Source organism: Drosophila rhopaloa, unplaced genomic scaffold (genome assembly GCF_018152115.1).
Source record: "Drosophila rhopaloa isolate 14029-0021.01 unplaced genomic scaffold, ASM1815211v1 contig_163, whole genome shotgun sequence".
Lineage (NCBI taxonomy): Eukaryota > Metazoa > Arthropoda > Insecta > Diptera > Drosophilidae > Drosophila > Drosophila rhopaloa.
Window position 1 is genome coordinate 770,442 of NW_025335043.1, and position 15,368 is coordinate 785,809.

The window sequence follows — 15,368 nt, forward strand, 5'->3', positions numbered from 1 at the left end:
TGATATATGTACGCAGCAAATTTAAATGGATGCTCCCGAAAGAAATGGCAGTCAGTCGCGCTTGGGCGCTCAAGCGGTAAAGGTCTGCGTATTATATCATCTTTGTTCAAGAACAAGTCCCAATAATTGAAGGATAAATCAAAAAGTGTCAATAAAAAGGTGAATATCCCACGGAGAAGTTCCAGAGGAAGGGACAGATTTCAATCTGCAGACGAGTAACTTAAAAAGTTACGCTTCTATTGGCAGAGGAATGTGACCAATAACATATATTCTATTACTCGTTAACCCCGCGGGTCAATGAGAACTATGTGGCCAAGGAAACAAACTTGCATGCGGACGCAGAGTGTTGCCTAATTGAATTAACCTTTTGTCTGGTCTGGTTCGAATTTGTGCCCGCTTTGAGTGAAGAAATCTTGACCACGGATCGATGGCCCATTGAATAATAAAGCCCCATTAATTGTCATTCCGTCAGTGTCGACGAGCCATCATCATGGAGCGCGATGAGGCATCCACCACGACCAGCGAGGAAAAATCACAGGAGGAGATTCCCACGGCCGAGGGTCTGGAGTCCACGGAGCCTATTAGTTTCCTGCAACTCTTCCGGTTCTCCACCTACGGGGAGATTGCCTGGCTCTTCTTCGGGTTCATAATGTGCTGCATCAAGGCACTGACCCTGCCCGCCGTGGTCATCATTTACAGCGAGTTCACATCCATGCTGGTGGACCGCGCCATGATGTTCGGCACCAGTTCAAAGGTCCATGCCCTGCCCCTTTTCGGAGGTGGTAAAACACTGTAAGTGCCTACAAAATTAAAGGAGTGATCTGTAATTGAATTATTAAAAATATTTAATTTCAAAGATATATTGCGTTGATAGAAAAGAGAAAAACTGATTGAATGATTCAGTTTCAAAAATTATCAATCATACGCAGTGTGGCCTTTGTTTACTACACATTTGGAAATTTAATCTCAAAACTGATCAATTAATTTATAGGTTTTATATATATTATTATTGCTATTTATTAGGTTTCTTTCATTTGATTCATGTTTTTATTAAAAGTGTTCACAATCGTTCTACATAACATACATAACTCAATGGATAAAATGGTGTTTCTAACTAGTCTTAAAAAATATTGATTAATAAAGTAGCACTTATTCCCAACCATTCAACATAATTAATGTTTAGTAATAAAATTTCACAGACTTAAAAAGTGTAAGCTGCTAATTATAATTCCAGAACGAATGCATCCATAGAGGAAAACAGCGAGGCCTTATATGATGATTCCATATCGTACGGCATTCTTTTAACCATCGCTTCTGTGGTGATGTTCATCTCGGGCATTTTCTCCGTAGATGTCTTTAATATGGTGGCCCTACGTCAGGTCACACGGATGCGAATAAAGCTCTTTTCGTCCGTGATTCGCCAGGACATCGGCTGGCACGACCTGGCCAGCAAACAAAACTTCACCCAGAGCATGGTGGAGTAAGTAGTTAAAGGATTCAAATCTTTCTAGATAAGTTAACAAATAACACATTTTTATAAATTCTAGCGACGTGGAGAAGATTCGCGATGGCATCTCAGAAAAAGTGGGACATTTTGTATACTTAGTTGTTGGCTTCATCATAACTGTGGCCATTTCATTTGCATACGGTTGGAAACTCACCTTAGCTGTGAGTTCGTACATTCCTTTGGTGATTTTGGTTAACTACTATGTGGCTAAGGTGGGAATTGTATTGATATTTATACAAAGTCTTTTTTTCTGATTTTCAAAAATGTTCTCTTAATTTCTTTAGTTCCAAGGAAAGCTAACAGCCCGGGAACAGGAATCCTATGCAGGCGCTGGCAATTTGGCAGAGGAGATTCTCAGTGCCATACGCACTGTGGTCTCATTTGGTGGTGAAAAATCAGAAGTGCAGCGTTATGAGAACTTCTTAGTCCCAGCTCGAAAGGCCAGTCAGTGGAAAGGCGCCTTTTCGGGGGTCAGTGATGCGGTTCTGAAATCGATGCTATATCTATCCTGCGCCGGAGCTTTTTGGTATGGCGTCAATCTCATCATCGACGATCGCAATGTGGAAGATAAAGAGTATACACCTGCCATTCTGATGATTGTAAGATATATGAATGTAATTTATTACGCCTACATTTTAATTTTTATCTATTTTCCTAGGCCTTCTTTGGCATCATTGTGGGTGCGGATAACATAGCCAGGACGGCACCCTTCCTGGAGTCCTTTGCCACTGCCCGCGGTTGTGCCACCAACCTGTTCAAGGTCATCGATTTGACCTCCAAGATCGATCCACTTTCCACAGATGGAAAACTCTTGAACTACGGCCTTCGCGGTGATGTGGAGTTCCAGGATGTCTTCTTCCGATATCCCTCCCGTCCAGAGGTTATAGTGCACAGGGGTCTAAATATAAGGATCAGAGCGGGCCAAACGGTGGCCTTGGTGGGCTCTTCGGGCTGCGGAAAGTCCACTTGTGTGCAATTGCTCCAGCGGTTCTACGATCCTGTGTTTGGTTCAGTGCTGCTTGATGATTTGGACATCAGGAAGTACAACATCCAATGGCTTAGATCGAATATTGCAGTGGTGGGTCAGGAACCAGTACTATTCTTCGGCACTATAGGTGGGTCTATAAAGACAGTTTAACTATAAAGCAAATAAGTTAATTTTGTTGACAGCCCAAAACATAAGTTATGGTAAACCAGGAGCCACGCAGAAAGAAATCGAAGCGGCTGCCACTCAGGCAGGAGCCCATGAGTTCATCACCAATCTCCCAGAGGTTTATATACTTTATACTGATCTATTATCACAAAAAATTTCTGCATCCCAATATCAACTTTTGTAGAGCTATCGCAGCATGATTGGTGAACGGGGATCCCAACTATCTGGAGGTCAGAAGCAACGGATAGCCATCGCCAGAGCTCTAATTCAGAATCCCAAGATCCTGCTGCTGGATGAGGCCACTTCTGCACTGGACTACCAATCCGAGAAACAGGTCCAACAGGCTCTGGATTTGGCCAGTAAAGGTCGTACAACCATCGTGGTCTCCCATCGATTGTCAGCTATTCGTGGTGCAGACAAGATCGTCTTTATCCATGATGGTAAAGTTCTGGAGGAGGGTTCCCACGATGATCTAATGGCTCTGGAGGGCGCCTACTACAACATGGTTCATGCTGGCGACATCAATATGCCCGACGAGTTGGAAAAGGAGGAGAGCGTCGAGGAAACCAAACGTAAATACTATTAGGATTCAAAACAATTCGGAGTTATGATTTTACCCATTTCCTAAAGGAAAAAGTCTAGCGCTATTTGAGAAGTCCTTCGAGACAAGTCCCCTGAACTTCGAGAAAGGCCAAAAAAACAGCGTCCAATTTGACGAAACCATGATAAAGGCCCTCGTCAAGGACACCAATGCCAAGATAATTGAAGCTCCCCCAGATAAACCGAACTTTTTCCGCACCTTCTCTCGGATTCTAAAACTTGCCCGACCAGAGTGGTGCTACCTGATCATCGGAACCATAAGCGCCGTCGCCGTGGGATGTTTGTATCCGGCTTTCGCAATCATATTTGGAGAATTCTATGCAGCTTTGGCTGAACAGGATCCGAAGGATGCCTTACGGCGTACGGCTGTGCTTTCCTGGGCCTGTTTAGGCCTGGCTTTCTTGACTGGATTGGTCTGCTTCATGCAGACTTATTTGTTTAACTATGCTGGCATTTGGCTGACCACGAGGATGCGAGCGATGACTTTTAAGGCCATGGTGACTCAGGATGTTGGCTGGTTCGACGATGAGAATAACTCGGTGGGAGCTTTATCGGCTCGATTGTCCGGTGAGGCTGTGGGTGTCCAGGGGGCCATTGGATATCCCCTGAGTGGAATGGTCCAGGCGCTGTCCAACTTCATTTCGAGTGTCAGTGTTGCGATGTACTACAACTGGAAACTGGCCTTGTTGTGTTTGGCCAATTGCCCCATTATTGTGGGATCTGTTATTCTGGAAGCAAAGTGGGTTGTGATTCTATAAGTTTCTCGTCCATTTAAAAACTCATGCTATTTTTTGTAGAATGATGTCCACTGCTATTGTGAGGGAAAAGCAGGTGATTGAGGAAGCATGTCGCATCGCCACCGAATCCATAAGCAACATACGCACTGTTGCCGGGTTGAGAAGGGAGGCGGATGTTATCCGGGAATATACAGAGGAGATTCAGAGGGTAGAGATACTCATCCGTCAAAAACTGAAATGGCGAGGAATCCTCAACTCCACCATGCAGGCATCTGCATTCTTTGCTTATGCTGTCGCTCTCTGTTATGGAGGCGTTCTGGTGTCCGAGGGTCAGCTGCCTTTCCAGGATATTATCAAGTAAGGATGGGATAAATTAAACCTGGTGCCTATAAATAATCAGAATATGGTTTAAATATTAATAGGAAAATCAAATTTCCAGCAGGGTAATGTTTTATTATAAAAACCTTATTTTTATGGTACATTATTCAATTTTAATTTAATCCACATTTTTATAATCCAAAAACCTTGAAAATATTTTATTTTAGGGTGTCGGAAACCTTGCTGTATGGTTCAATGATGCTGGCCCAATCACTGGCCTTTACCCCTGCCTTCTCCGCTGCCCTGATCGCGGGTCATCGTCTATTCCAGATTCTGGATCGGAAGCCAAAGATTCAGTCACCCATGGGGACTATCAAAAATACTCTCGCCAAGCAATTGAATCTCTTTGAGGGTGTACGATATCGGGGTATTGAATTCCGTTACCCTACACGACCTGATGCAAAGATTCTCAATGGCTTGGACCTGGAAGTACTCAAGGGTCAAACGGTGGCCTTGGTGGGTCATTCCGGCTGTGGAAAGTCCACCTGTGTGCAGCTGTTGCAGCGATACTACGATCCCGATGAGGGCACTATAGTAAGCAGCTTACCAGAAATTGTATTAAAAATTTAAAATTGTAATTTAATTTCCTCCCTACTTAGCACATCGATCATGATGATATCCAACAGGATCTGACCCTAGAAGGAGTTAGGACCAGACTGGGTATAGTCTCCCAAGAACCTACTCTATTCGAACGCTCCATTGCGGAGAATATAGCTTATGGCGACAATCGTCGATCGGTTTCCATGGCGGAGATTATTGCTGCAGCCAAAAGTGCCAATGCTCACAGCTTTATTATTTCCCTTCCCAATGGCTATGACACTCGGATGGGATCCAGAGGTACTCAATTGTCCGGTGGACAGAAGCAACGGATTGCCATTGCCCGGGCGCTGGTGAGGAATCCCAAGATCCTCCTACTCGATGAAGCCACCTCTGCCCTGGACTTGCAAAGCGAACAGTTGGTTCAACAAGCCCTGGATTCCGCGTGCTCCGGACGCACCTGCATTGTTATAGCCCATCGTCTGTCTACCGTCCAGAATGCAGATGTGATCTGTGTGATCCAAAATGGTCAGGTGGTGGAGCAGGGTAACCACATGCAACTGATTTCCCAGGGCGGAATCTATGCCAAGCTACACAAGACCCAAAAGGACCATTGAGTATCTGAACATTTTTGTAGATTTCACCAAAAACCAAAATACACTTGTCACCAAAATCTAAATAAACTTGAACACTATTTTGTATCCATAAACTTGTTTATAATTATTCTAGCCAAAGGGATTGTCTAAGCTGTTTAGCTATCTTTATTTGCGAAATTTATAATTATTAGAGGTTGTGGGATCAAAAACAAAACTTATCTGACTGATAAGAGAGCAATCTTTGTGACATGTCTACAACGCCAGCCACCCACACGACCGCTGTTAATATTCATTGTCAATGGCATACAATCTTTGATTTGCGTATCAGTTAAATGATAACAGTTTTCAATTAAACAGGGAAGATCATAAGTTTAACAGTCTGGAATGCAAATTACGTCAAAATTGCTTGTTTAGCTGACCTATTTCCGCAATAGATGGGTGCACACCTTGCTGGGGGGAAAGATGGTTTACGATTTTCCACCAGTCATTGTCGAACCTTGAGTAAAATCAATTCAATTGGTATTAATAAAAGACCATAAGGGGTTCTCGACGAGAGTCCCACCATCGCCTGTCTATTTGAACTTTAATAGAAACCGAATTTGTAGAAAACTTACGCCATAGCCAGGCAGACCCGCCAGTCGTATTCTGCAGTCCCAACCGAACAGACGCGGAACATTTTCGCTCCGGACAGTATTGAAAAAAGCAGGCAGTTGTAGTCAACGTCTTTGCGGAACAGCGGAATGCAAAACAATTAAAGCTAAATACGATCCCAGGCAGATCAGGCTCATCGGCAGTGCATCTGGCACCGAGCCGCAATCTCCGGAGAGGGAGTTAATTAGCCAGAGCCAAGAACCCATTCGAGACCATCGCAATATCCATCATATCGGAGTGCCAGTGCAAACGAACTGCGGGCGTTTCGATTTTTGGTTTCGCTCCGCGCGCTCGCGTCTTCTTAACTATTAATTGACCCCGCCGGTCAATGAGTTTGGTGGATAGGCAATAGTGTTCCGCAGTGATGACGATGACGGAGACCCGCGAAGACATTCCTGGTGACGCGGATGAGACCTTGACAGAGGCCCAGAAGAAGAGCAAGCCCAAGGAGAAGGCCCAGCCCATGATCAGCTATACGCAGCTCTTCCGATATATCACCGGCTGGGATTATGTCCTGCTCCTGTCCGCCTTCGTGGCGGCACTGCTACAATCCCTGGTCTACCCCATCGCCATTGTGGTATACAGCGAACTGGTGGCCATGTTCATCGACAGAACCCTGGGCCAAGGAACCAGTTCGGTGACCATCGGATTGTCCCTCTTCGGAGGCGGAAAGATACTGTAAGAATTTTAAAAAATTTTAATTTATTTTTTTTTTACTAAAACAAGTTTGTTCCTAACTAAAAGTTTCCCATTAAGCAATTTGGTATTATTTTTAAACATTTACATAGCTTTAATTAAAATAACGTATGTTAGAATCATGACTGTTTTCTAACATGAATGAATTTTAATAGAAAACTATATTTAGACTTTAAATAAGCCGATTGTTGAAGCAAATTGAGAGAGGATGAATCAATTCTTCGTTCTCTTTCAAAGCGATCGGACGTCTTTTCGGTTTTGTGGTCCCCAAAATTCTTTATTGTTTCGATTTACTACCAGTGTTTTTAATTAAAACTTTTGCACTTAAACAAAGAGGGATAAAACAATGGCAAAAATTCAAGAATGCCGCTGTAAGCAATATACACTAAAATACAAAAAATACTGTAATGACTTAAAGAATATTTTAAAATAATTTAGAAAACAAATTTTTAGTAATAGACAATATCTGTCATATTTTTAATGTTCTTGTTTATCTATGATTTTAATATGCAAAACTCAAGGAATCAAATTGCAACTAATTTTTAATTTCAAATATTAAACTATATTTTTTGAGCAAAATCGTTAAGCTAAAATATTTGTATTTTGTTTTGTTTAAAGTCGAATAAGCTAAGTGATAGTTATAATAATGTAACTTTGTATACATTTTTTGAGTTTTTCCGGCTCGAGGTCAACAATTGAAACAATTTTTTAAATAAATTTTAAATTTTATTTTTTTTTTTTTTTTTTTTTTTGTTCTTTCCAATATATTTTGGTTGCACTTCGGCAACCGTCTTCAGGGCAAATAATTTTACACGTCTGCACCGTCGGACGTGGAGATTAATACTTTAATACTAGAAAAAAAAAAAAAATAAAATAAAATTTAAAAACTTTTATTTACAAAATTTTTTTCAATTGTTGACCTCGAGCCGGAAAAACTCAAAAAATTTAAACATACATCAAAGGTCGCCTACAAACATAATTAAAAAACAAAAAAAAGTAACGGGGTATACATAAAACAAAAACTTGTCTGTGATTCTGAAATAAATAATTGACTTTTTATTTGTTTTACTCTCTTCCAGCACAAATGCCTCTTACGAGGAGAACATGCAGGAGCTGCGAAAGGACAGCGTATCCTTCGGCATTCTCATGACCCTAAATACTCTACTCATGCTTTTCTCTGGAGTGTACTACGTGGATGCCTTCAATAGATTGGCCTTAAAACTCACAGTCCGCATGCGAAGAGAATTCTTCAAGGCCACTTTGAGGCAAGAGATCGGATGGCATGACATGGCCAAGGATCAAAACTTTGCCGTTCGCATTACCGAGTGAGTAATGCAAAAATTATAGAAACATATGTAATAACCCGATTTCCCCTCAGCAATATGGAGAAAATACGCAGCGGCATAGCCGAGAATCTGGGCCATTATGTGGAGATAATGTGTGAGGTCATAATCAGTGTCGTTCTGTCCTTTATCTACGGTTGGAAACTGGCTCTGGCAATAGTGTTTTATATACCCCTCACCTTAGTGGTGAACTCAGCAGTGGCCCATGTAAGTATAGCCAAAAGAATAATAATATTTAAAACGTAAGAAACGTAAAATCCCTTTTATATTTTTTCTTAATTTCATAATACGTTTTTAGGAACAAAATGCTTTTCTAACAAGCTTTAAGTGAACTTGAAATTGTTTTTGTTTAATCTGAAAATAGTTTTCCGAAAATAGAAAAGCACTTGGCCATCTCAATGAAAGCATATATTTTCACTTTTTGAGAGAGAAAATATTCTAACATCGAATATATTCTGTAATATAAAGAGTGTTTAATTTTAATATTAGGTATTTACGAAACATTTACTTATTTCTAAATAATTTAATTTAATAATTTCTCTGTAAGTTGAATACTTACATGTTTAAATTTTACTTATGTTTACACAGATAGTAAATTGTATAATTTTAATGAGTCCCAATGTATCTATATTTTTTACTATCAAAGTAATTTAGGTGTAAAAAGTTAATAATTTAATTCTTATTTAGTTTTCTTATTAAAAATGTTTTTTTTGAATACTCCATTTTTAATTAGTATATATATAAATGGTCAAGATTTCTAAAAAAAAAAGTTATTCAAGTGTAAAAAGAGAGTAATTTGATTTTTTTTTTTAATATATTATTTTTAATCAGGTCTCTCAAAATGAATATTTGGGGAATTAAACAAACATGTTCATCTCTTTAAAGAAGTCTATTAAATAATTCCCTCATTTCCGTTTCCAGTACCAAGGCAAACTCACTGGCGAAGAGCAGAGCTCCTATGTGAGGGCCAGCTCGGTGGTGGAGGAAGTGATCGGAGCCATCCGGACTGTGGTGGCATTTGGCGGAGAGCGAACGGAGTCCGTGCGTTACGATACCCTTCTGAAACCCGCTCTCAGGGCTGGAAAATGGAAAGGAGCCTTCTCCGGGCTAAGTGACACGGTGATGAAGGCGATGCTGTTCATTACGGGAGCAGGATCTTTTTGGTACGGAGCTAATTTGATCCTCTTTTACCGCGATCCAAGTATTCCAATTAACGAGAGGGAATACACACCGGCGGTAGTGATGATCGTCATATCAGGCATAATTGTGAGTGCCAATCAAATATCACGAACATCTCCATTTCTCGAGACCTTCGCCATGGCGAGAGGATCGGCTTCGGCCATATTGGAGGTTATCGATCGTACTTCCCTGATTGATCCGCTCTCCAAGGCGGGAAAAATCCTTAACTACGGCCTGAAAGGAACCGTTGAGTTCCGGGACGTCTTCTTTCGTTATCCCGCCAGAGAGGATGTTATTGTCCTGCGGGGTCTTAATGTGGTGGTTGAGGAAGGTCAAACTGTGGCCTTGGTGGGTCCATCGGGGTGTGGCAAATCCACCTGTATACAATTGCTGCAAAGATTTTATGATCCTGTGTTCGGACAAGTCCTTTTGGATGGCGAGGATGTCCGGAAGTACAACCTAAATTGGCTGCGGTCGAACATTGCCGTGGTGGGTCAGGAACCGGTGCTCTTTCAAGGAACAATTGGCGAGAATATTCGTCATGGAAAACCAGAAGCCACCCAAAAGGAAGTCGAGGATTCTGCAAAAGCTGCCAATGCTCATGACTTTATCATAGCTTTGCATAAGGTACGTTTTTATGAACTTTAAAAATTTGTATATGTATTTAAATGCCGCCATTTTTAGGGTTACGATACGGATATCAGCGAAAAGGGCGTTCAGCTTTCTGGAGGTCAGCGTCAGCGAATAGCCATCGCCAGAGCTCTGATCCAGCAGCCTAAAATCCTGCTGCTGGATGAGGCCACTTCTGCACTGGACTACCAATCCGAGAAGTTGGTCCAAGCCGCTCTGGATAAAGCCTGTAAGGGTAGAACCACCTTGGTGGTGTCCCATCGATTGTCTGCCATCAGACACGCCCATCGGATTGCTTACATTGAAAATGGCAAAGCCGTAGAGCAGGGCACCCACGAGGAACTGATGAAACTGGAGGGATTCTATTATAAAATGGTCACTGTCCATTCCTATGACGACTCTGCAGAGGAACTGCTCAACGAACTGGAAGAAGAGGCCGAGAACAAGGACCGAAAAATGTCCTTCGAAGTTGAACAGTTCCCATTGGGCACCCGTAACTCCATTGTGTCGCTGGAGAAGAATGCCGAGTTTCAGATGAAGAACCTGAATGGTCTGGCCAACCCAACGTTCGATCAGGAAATAGAGGAGCCGGGAACTCCATCTGGAAATTATATCCGTACCTTTTTCCGCATTTTGGGTTGGGCCCGACCCGAATGGAGTTTCCTCATCATTGGTGCGATTTGTGCTGGGCTTTTTGGATTGACAATGCCGGTTTTTTCAATTATCCTAGCGGAACTATATGGTTCTTTGGCCAAACCCACGGACGAAGAGGTTCTCGAGCAGAGCGCCTCCATGGCCATAATTTCGATAGTGATTGGAGTTGCAGCAGGAGTGGTGTGCTTTATCCAGACGTTTTTCTTTAATCTGGCTGGAGTCTGGCTAACTATGCGAATGCGGTGGGTCTTCAAAAGGAGTTCCTTTTCTAACCATTTTATTGAAGCATTTTTTCCTTCCAGCTCCAAGACCTTCAGTTCCATAATGCATCAGGAGATGGGTTGGTTTGATCGCAAGGAGAACAGTATTGGAGCTTTATCTGCCCGCCTATCTGGGGATGCGGCCAGTGTCCAGGGTGCCATAGGTTTTCCGTTGAGCAACATTATCCAAGCGTTCACCAACTTCATCTGCAGTGTGTCCATTGCCTTTCCCTACTCCTGGGAATTGGCCCTGATCTGCCTGAGCACCTCGCCCTTCATGATAGCCTCCATTGTGTTCGAGGCGCGATTCGGGGAGAAATCCGCGCTGAAGGAGAAGGCTGTGTTGGAGGAGACGAGTCGCATTGCCACCGAAACCATTACCCAAATTCGGACAGTGGCAGGACTTCGTCGGGAGGAGGACCTGATAAAAATATATGACAAGGAGGTGGAGCGATATCGGGTGCAGATCCTCAGCCGACTGAAATGGCGTGGACTGGTCAATTCTCTCGGTAAATCCCTCATGTTCTTTGGCTATGCAGTGACCTTGACCTACGGAGGACACATGTGTGCCGATGGCAACATCAAATTCGAGACTATAATGAAGTGGGTACAAGTACAAAACAAATGACTTTATATAACTATTATTACTTAATTTTTTAGGATATCGAACACGATGCTTTATGGCCTATTTATCCTGGCCCAATCTCTCGCCTTTACTCCGGCCTTCAATGCGGCTCTACTTTCTGCAAACCGCATGTACGAGATCATTGATCGCAAGCCACAGATTCAATCACCCGAATCCTTCGATATCCAGCAGAATGGCAATGGATCTGCCTACAAGACAAATGTCGTCCAACAGGGTGTCAGCTATAGAGGTCTTAACTTCTCCTACCCCTCAAGACCCAACCTCAAGGTCCTGCAGAACTTCAATCTGGATATACAGCAAGGTCAAACGGTGGCCTTGGTCGGTGCCTCAGGGTCTGGAAAATCCACCTGCGTCCAGCTTTTGATGCGGTACTACGATCCCGATGAGGGAAAGATTGTAAGTTATTGTCTTCCCTAAAAAATATTTTAAGAACACTTATTTTCAATGCTAAATACGCAAGAGCTGTAAAAACAATTTTTTTTTTAAAGTATCATACTTATAATTACAACCTTTGATTTTACTTTTAGCTTATAGATCAGGAGAGTATACACCACGATATGGAGCTGAAAACTCTACGTCGTCGCCTAGGAATTGTTTCCCAGGAACCTTCGCTCTTTGAGAAGTCCATTGCCGATAATATTGGCTATGGGGACACAACGCGCCAAGTGCCCATGCAGCAGATTATTGAGGCGGCCAAGATGGCCAATGCCCATGAGTTCATAATGTCTCTGCCTGCCCAATATGATACGGTTTTGGGCTCTAAAGGAACCCAATTATCCGGCGGTCAAAAGCAACGGATTGCTATTGCCCGGGCGATGGTGAGGAATCCCAAGATCCTGCTGCTGGATGAAGCTACCTCTGCATTAGATTTCCAAAGTGAAAGGGTGAGTTTCGTAAATTATAACACTAAGTGTTGGATGATGTCTTTAATGTTATTTTAATAATCTTATTTCAGGTGGTTCAGCAAGCCTTAGACTCGGCGTGTTCTGGCCGCACGTGCATTGTAATAGCCCATCGCCTTTCCACCATCCAAAATGCCAATGTGATTTGTGTGATTCAAGCCGGAAGGATAATGGAGCAAGGCACTCATGCGCAACTTCTGGCCAAGAATGGCATTTATTCCAAGCTGTATCGTAGCCAGACGAAAGCCTCTTAAAAAGACATCAACAGCATCGGAGCACGGAAGTATGCAGTAAATAATTCTTAGCTTTTAGTTGATACACAAACCATCCTTATTTGGCCAAAACCAATATATCAATAGGAATAGTTGTTAAATAAATATAATAAACAATGAAAAACCTAAGTGGATTCGCTCGCTTTCTATTTAGAAACTTGTAAGAATAATCAGATGTTTAATCTTGCTCTTTTTTTGAGTTATATTATTATTTTATTTCGCGTATTATTTTCAATCTCGTAGTGTAAAATCTGAAACTTGTCCAATCGTATTTCCAAGTTGTAATATTTTTATCGATTAAAAATGTTCGCAATCTTTTTATTTTATGTGTACTTGTTTTTTTATTGTTTGTTTATAAAAATTAAGAAAAAAGACAGGTAATATAATCTTTAATGGCACAATGCTTTTATTTTTAGTTTAGTTTTTTTCGACTTTTAGTGGTAGAATACAGAATTAGTTTCTTAACATGCATTACTGGCAAAAAAAAAAAATAAAATAAGGTTCACGTAACTGTGTATGTATTTAGAAATTTTCTAAATAAAAGATCAAGGAAAAATGTTTTTTTTTATTTTCGATTTTTCAAAAAAATTTGAGAAGGGTTCAATCAATTTTAGAAACTTAAGTTGACGTGCCCACCCCACTAATCCAATTTGTAGTACTTTAAGTTTGAATAGCTTTTTATCTTATCTCAAGAAACGACAAATTTGGGACAAAAGTTTCTCTCTCGATTAATTTACCTTGTGATAAGATACATACTATATACAATAGTAGGTTTTATCTAATTCAGATTGTGAAGGGCAATACAAACGTTTGTCGCATTGCGATTTTGAATTTGGCCGCATAAGGTTCTAAAATATCCAGATGAACGCATTAACCATTTTGCTAATCTGTCTGGGTAAGAAATTTCCATGGAAAGGTTAAAGGTATTATTTAATAAAGATGGCTTTCCCGAAAATATAGTAGCATGCACTCATGCAGCAAACATTCCACCACTATCGTGTCCATTGGAGGCTGATTGCGGTAAGGTAGATGAATCAAGCGCTATTTGCAGATTGGATGAAGAAGTGGGATGTATTCAAAAATATCTTTCCAAGTGCCATATGGATATTGCAGGCTGTCATCAAGGAAAAAGTAAGTCTATTTATTTAACTTTTTGCGCACCTGCTAAACAAATTAAAAAATTTTAGATTTCACTGATTACAGTGACATATATTGCTCAATGGAGTCGTATTTCTGCGAAATATCACCCACGTACGAGCGCTGGACCATTTTCTTTGGCAATGAAACTGATTGAAAACCCACTAATAGAATCTTAAAAAGGAAAGTGAAAAGCACTTAAATATCACGTTTATATCTGTAGCTTGATTAATCAAAAAAATTAACATTCTTGATAATTTATATTTATATGGATGGCATCAACCACAAATAAGGCAAGACAACGTTTCTCTAATAATATTTTTCTTTGGTTGTGCTAAGTGTAGAAGTAAGTTACATTTTAAGCGTGAATTAGCTGTAACTGATTGGATAAGTCATGGCTCGATTTCGTTGAACGAAAATGAAAATGCTTTACAAAATACTAAAATCTATTTTAAACTCATCAAATTTGAGATGGTCATAAAGTTGTTGTGTATGCTCTTCTTCAGCATAGGTAAGATGTTCTTTAATTAAATATCTGAAAAATAATTGTACTATACAGGTATAGCCAGAGGTACACCAACTCCCAAATGCCCATCGGAAAAAATTTGTGGTAATGTAGGCGAATCAAAGGAAGTTTGTATTTTGGACGAAAATGAAAACTGTATAAGAAAATATAAGTCAAGTTGTCACATGGCAATCGCCGGTTGTCGTTATCCTAATTTAGGTAAGTAAAATATAATATTAACTGACACTTTAAGAATACCCCAAGTTATAATATTTAAACATAAAGTGCGATCATTATTGAAAAATGTCAATTGAATATAAATTAATTTGACGTTATTATTGTATATTTTTACTGCATTATAAAAAAGAATATTAAATGCCGTAAAAAATATTGTGTAATATTGACATCATAAACAAAAAAAAACAAAGAATATTTAAGGACCATTAATAACAATTGTTTCTAGTTTTAGTATTTTGATCGTTTGACCATTGAAATAAAAAAATTATAGTTCTTGTTCATCAAAAAAAATACATTAAAGAAAATAGATTTGTGATTTCGTAGATATAGTTCAATAAAACGGTATTTTTTCTTCATTAAAATCTAATCAAATCAAGGTCAGAAATAAATTTGTCACACTGCCCCCTAATATGAAATCTCTTTATTGAATAATAAATTAGGGGAAGCCTCTATCTTCCAGAATTTACCGACTACAGCAACGAGTACTGCGGCATGGAAGGTTGGATATGCGAAGAGCCACCTTACGAACGCTGGACGCTCTTCTTTGGCCAAGAGGATGAGTTAGTGACGGCTTAGCCGATCGCCAACGACAAATGTGTAAATTAATTAGGTAGCATTTCAATAAATAATCAATCAACGCACAATGCTCCGTTCACGTGCCAGAAGACGACGACTACGTCAAAGACCGGTAGGAGGCAACCGAATGCCGCCAGCGTTTTTTCCCACTCAGTGAGACAGAACGACGCCT

General features: G+C 40.6%; 2 protein-coding genes across 4 annotated transcripts; both read left to right on the forward strand.

Moving 5' to 3' along the window:
• Positions 1-45: 45 nt before the first annotated feature.
• On the forward strand, positions 46-13,301 carry LOC108052639. Its single transcript, XM_044457693.1, has 21 exons — positions 46-159; positions 473-792; positions 1,235-1,480; positions 1,548-1,719; positions 1,792-2,106; positions 2,166-2,622; positions 2,678-2,778; positions 2,845-3,232; positions 3,291-3,999; positions 4,058-4,354; positions 4,543-4,909; positions 4,975-5,526; positions 6,512-6,837; positions 7,935-8,180; positions 8,234-8,405; positions 9,120-10,004; positions 10,062-10,903; positions 10,964-11,524; positions 11,582-11,963; positions 12,095-12,451; positions 12,523-13,301. Exons 2-21 carry the CDS (start codon positions 491-493, stop codon positions 12,721-12,723), a joined length of 7,878 nt encoding a protein of 2,625 aa, XP_044313628.1. The 5' UTR covers positions 46-159; positions 473-490; the 3' UTR covers positions 12,724-13,301.
• Positions 13,302-13,567: 266 nt separating this feature from the next.
• Positions 13,568-15,261, forward strand: LOC108052641. 3 transcript variants are annotated; one of them, XR_001769658.1, is made up of 5 exons: positions 13,568-13,636; positions 13,705-13,872; positions 13,929-14,389; positions 14,438-14,602; positions 15,081-15,261. XR_001769658.1 is itself a non-coding variant. In XM_017135082.1 (3 exons), the coding sequence occupies exons 1-3, from the start codon at positions 14,350-14,352 to the stop codon at positions 15,183-15,185; spliced, it is 324 nt and encodes a 107-aa protein (XP_016990571.1). In that variant the 5' UTR covers positions 14,283-14,349; the 3' UTR covers positions 15,186-15,261. The 3 variants fall into 3 exon arrangements, 2 of the variants coding, with proteins under 2 accessions (XP_016990571.1, XP_016990573.1); XM_017135082.1 differs by lacking the exons at positions 13,568-13,636; positions 13,705-13,872 and having other exon boundaries at positions 14,283-14,389; positions 15,067-15,261; XM_017135084.1 differs by lacking the exons at positions 13,568-13,636; positions 13,705-13,872 and having other exon boundaries at positions 14,283-14,389.
• Positions 15,262-15,368: the final 107 nt, after the last annotated feature.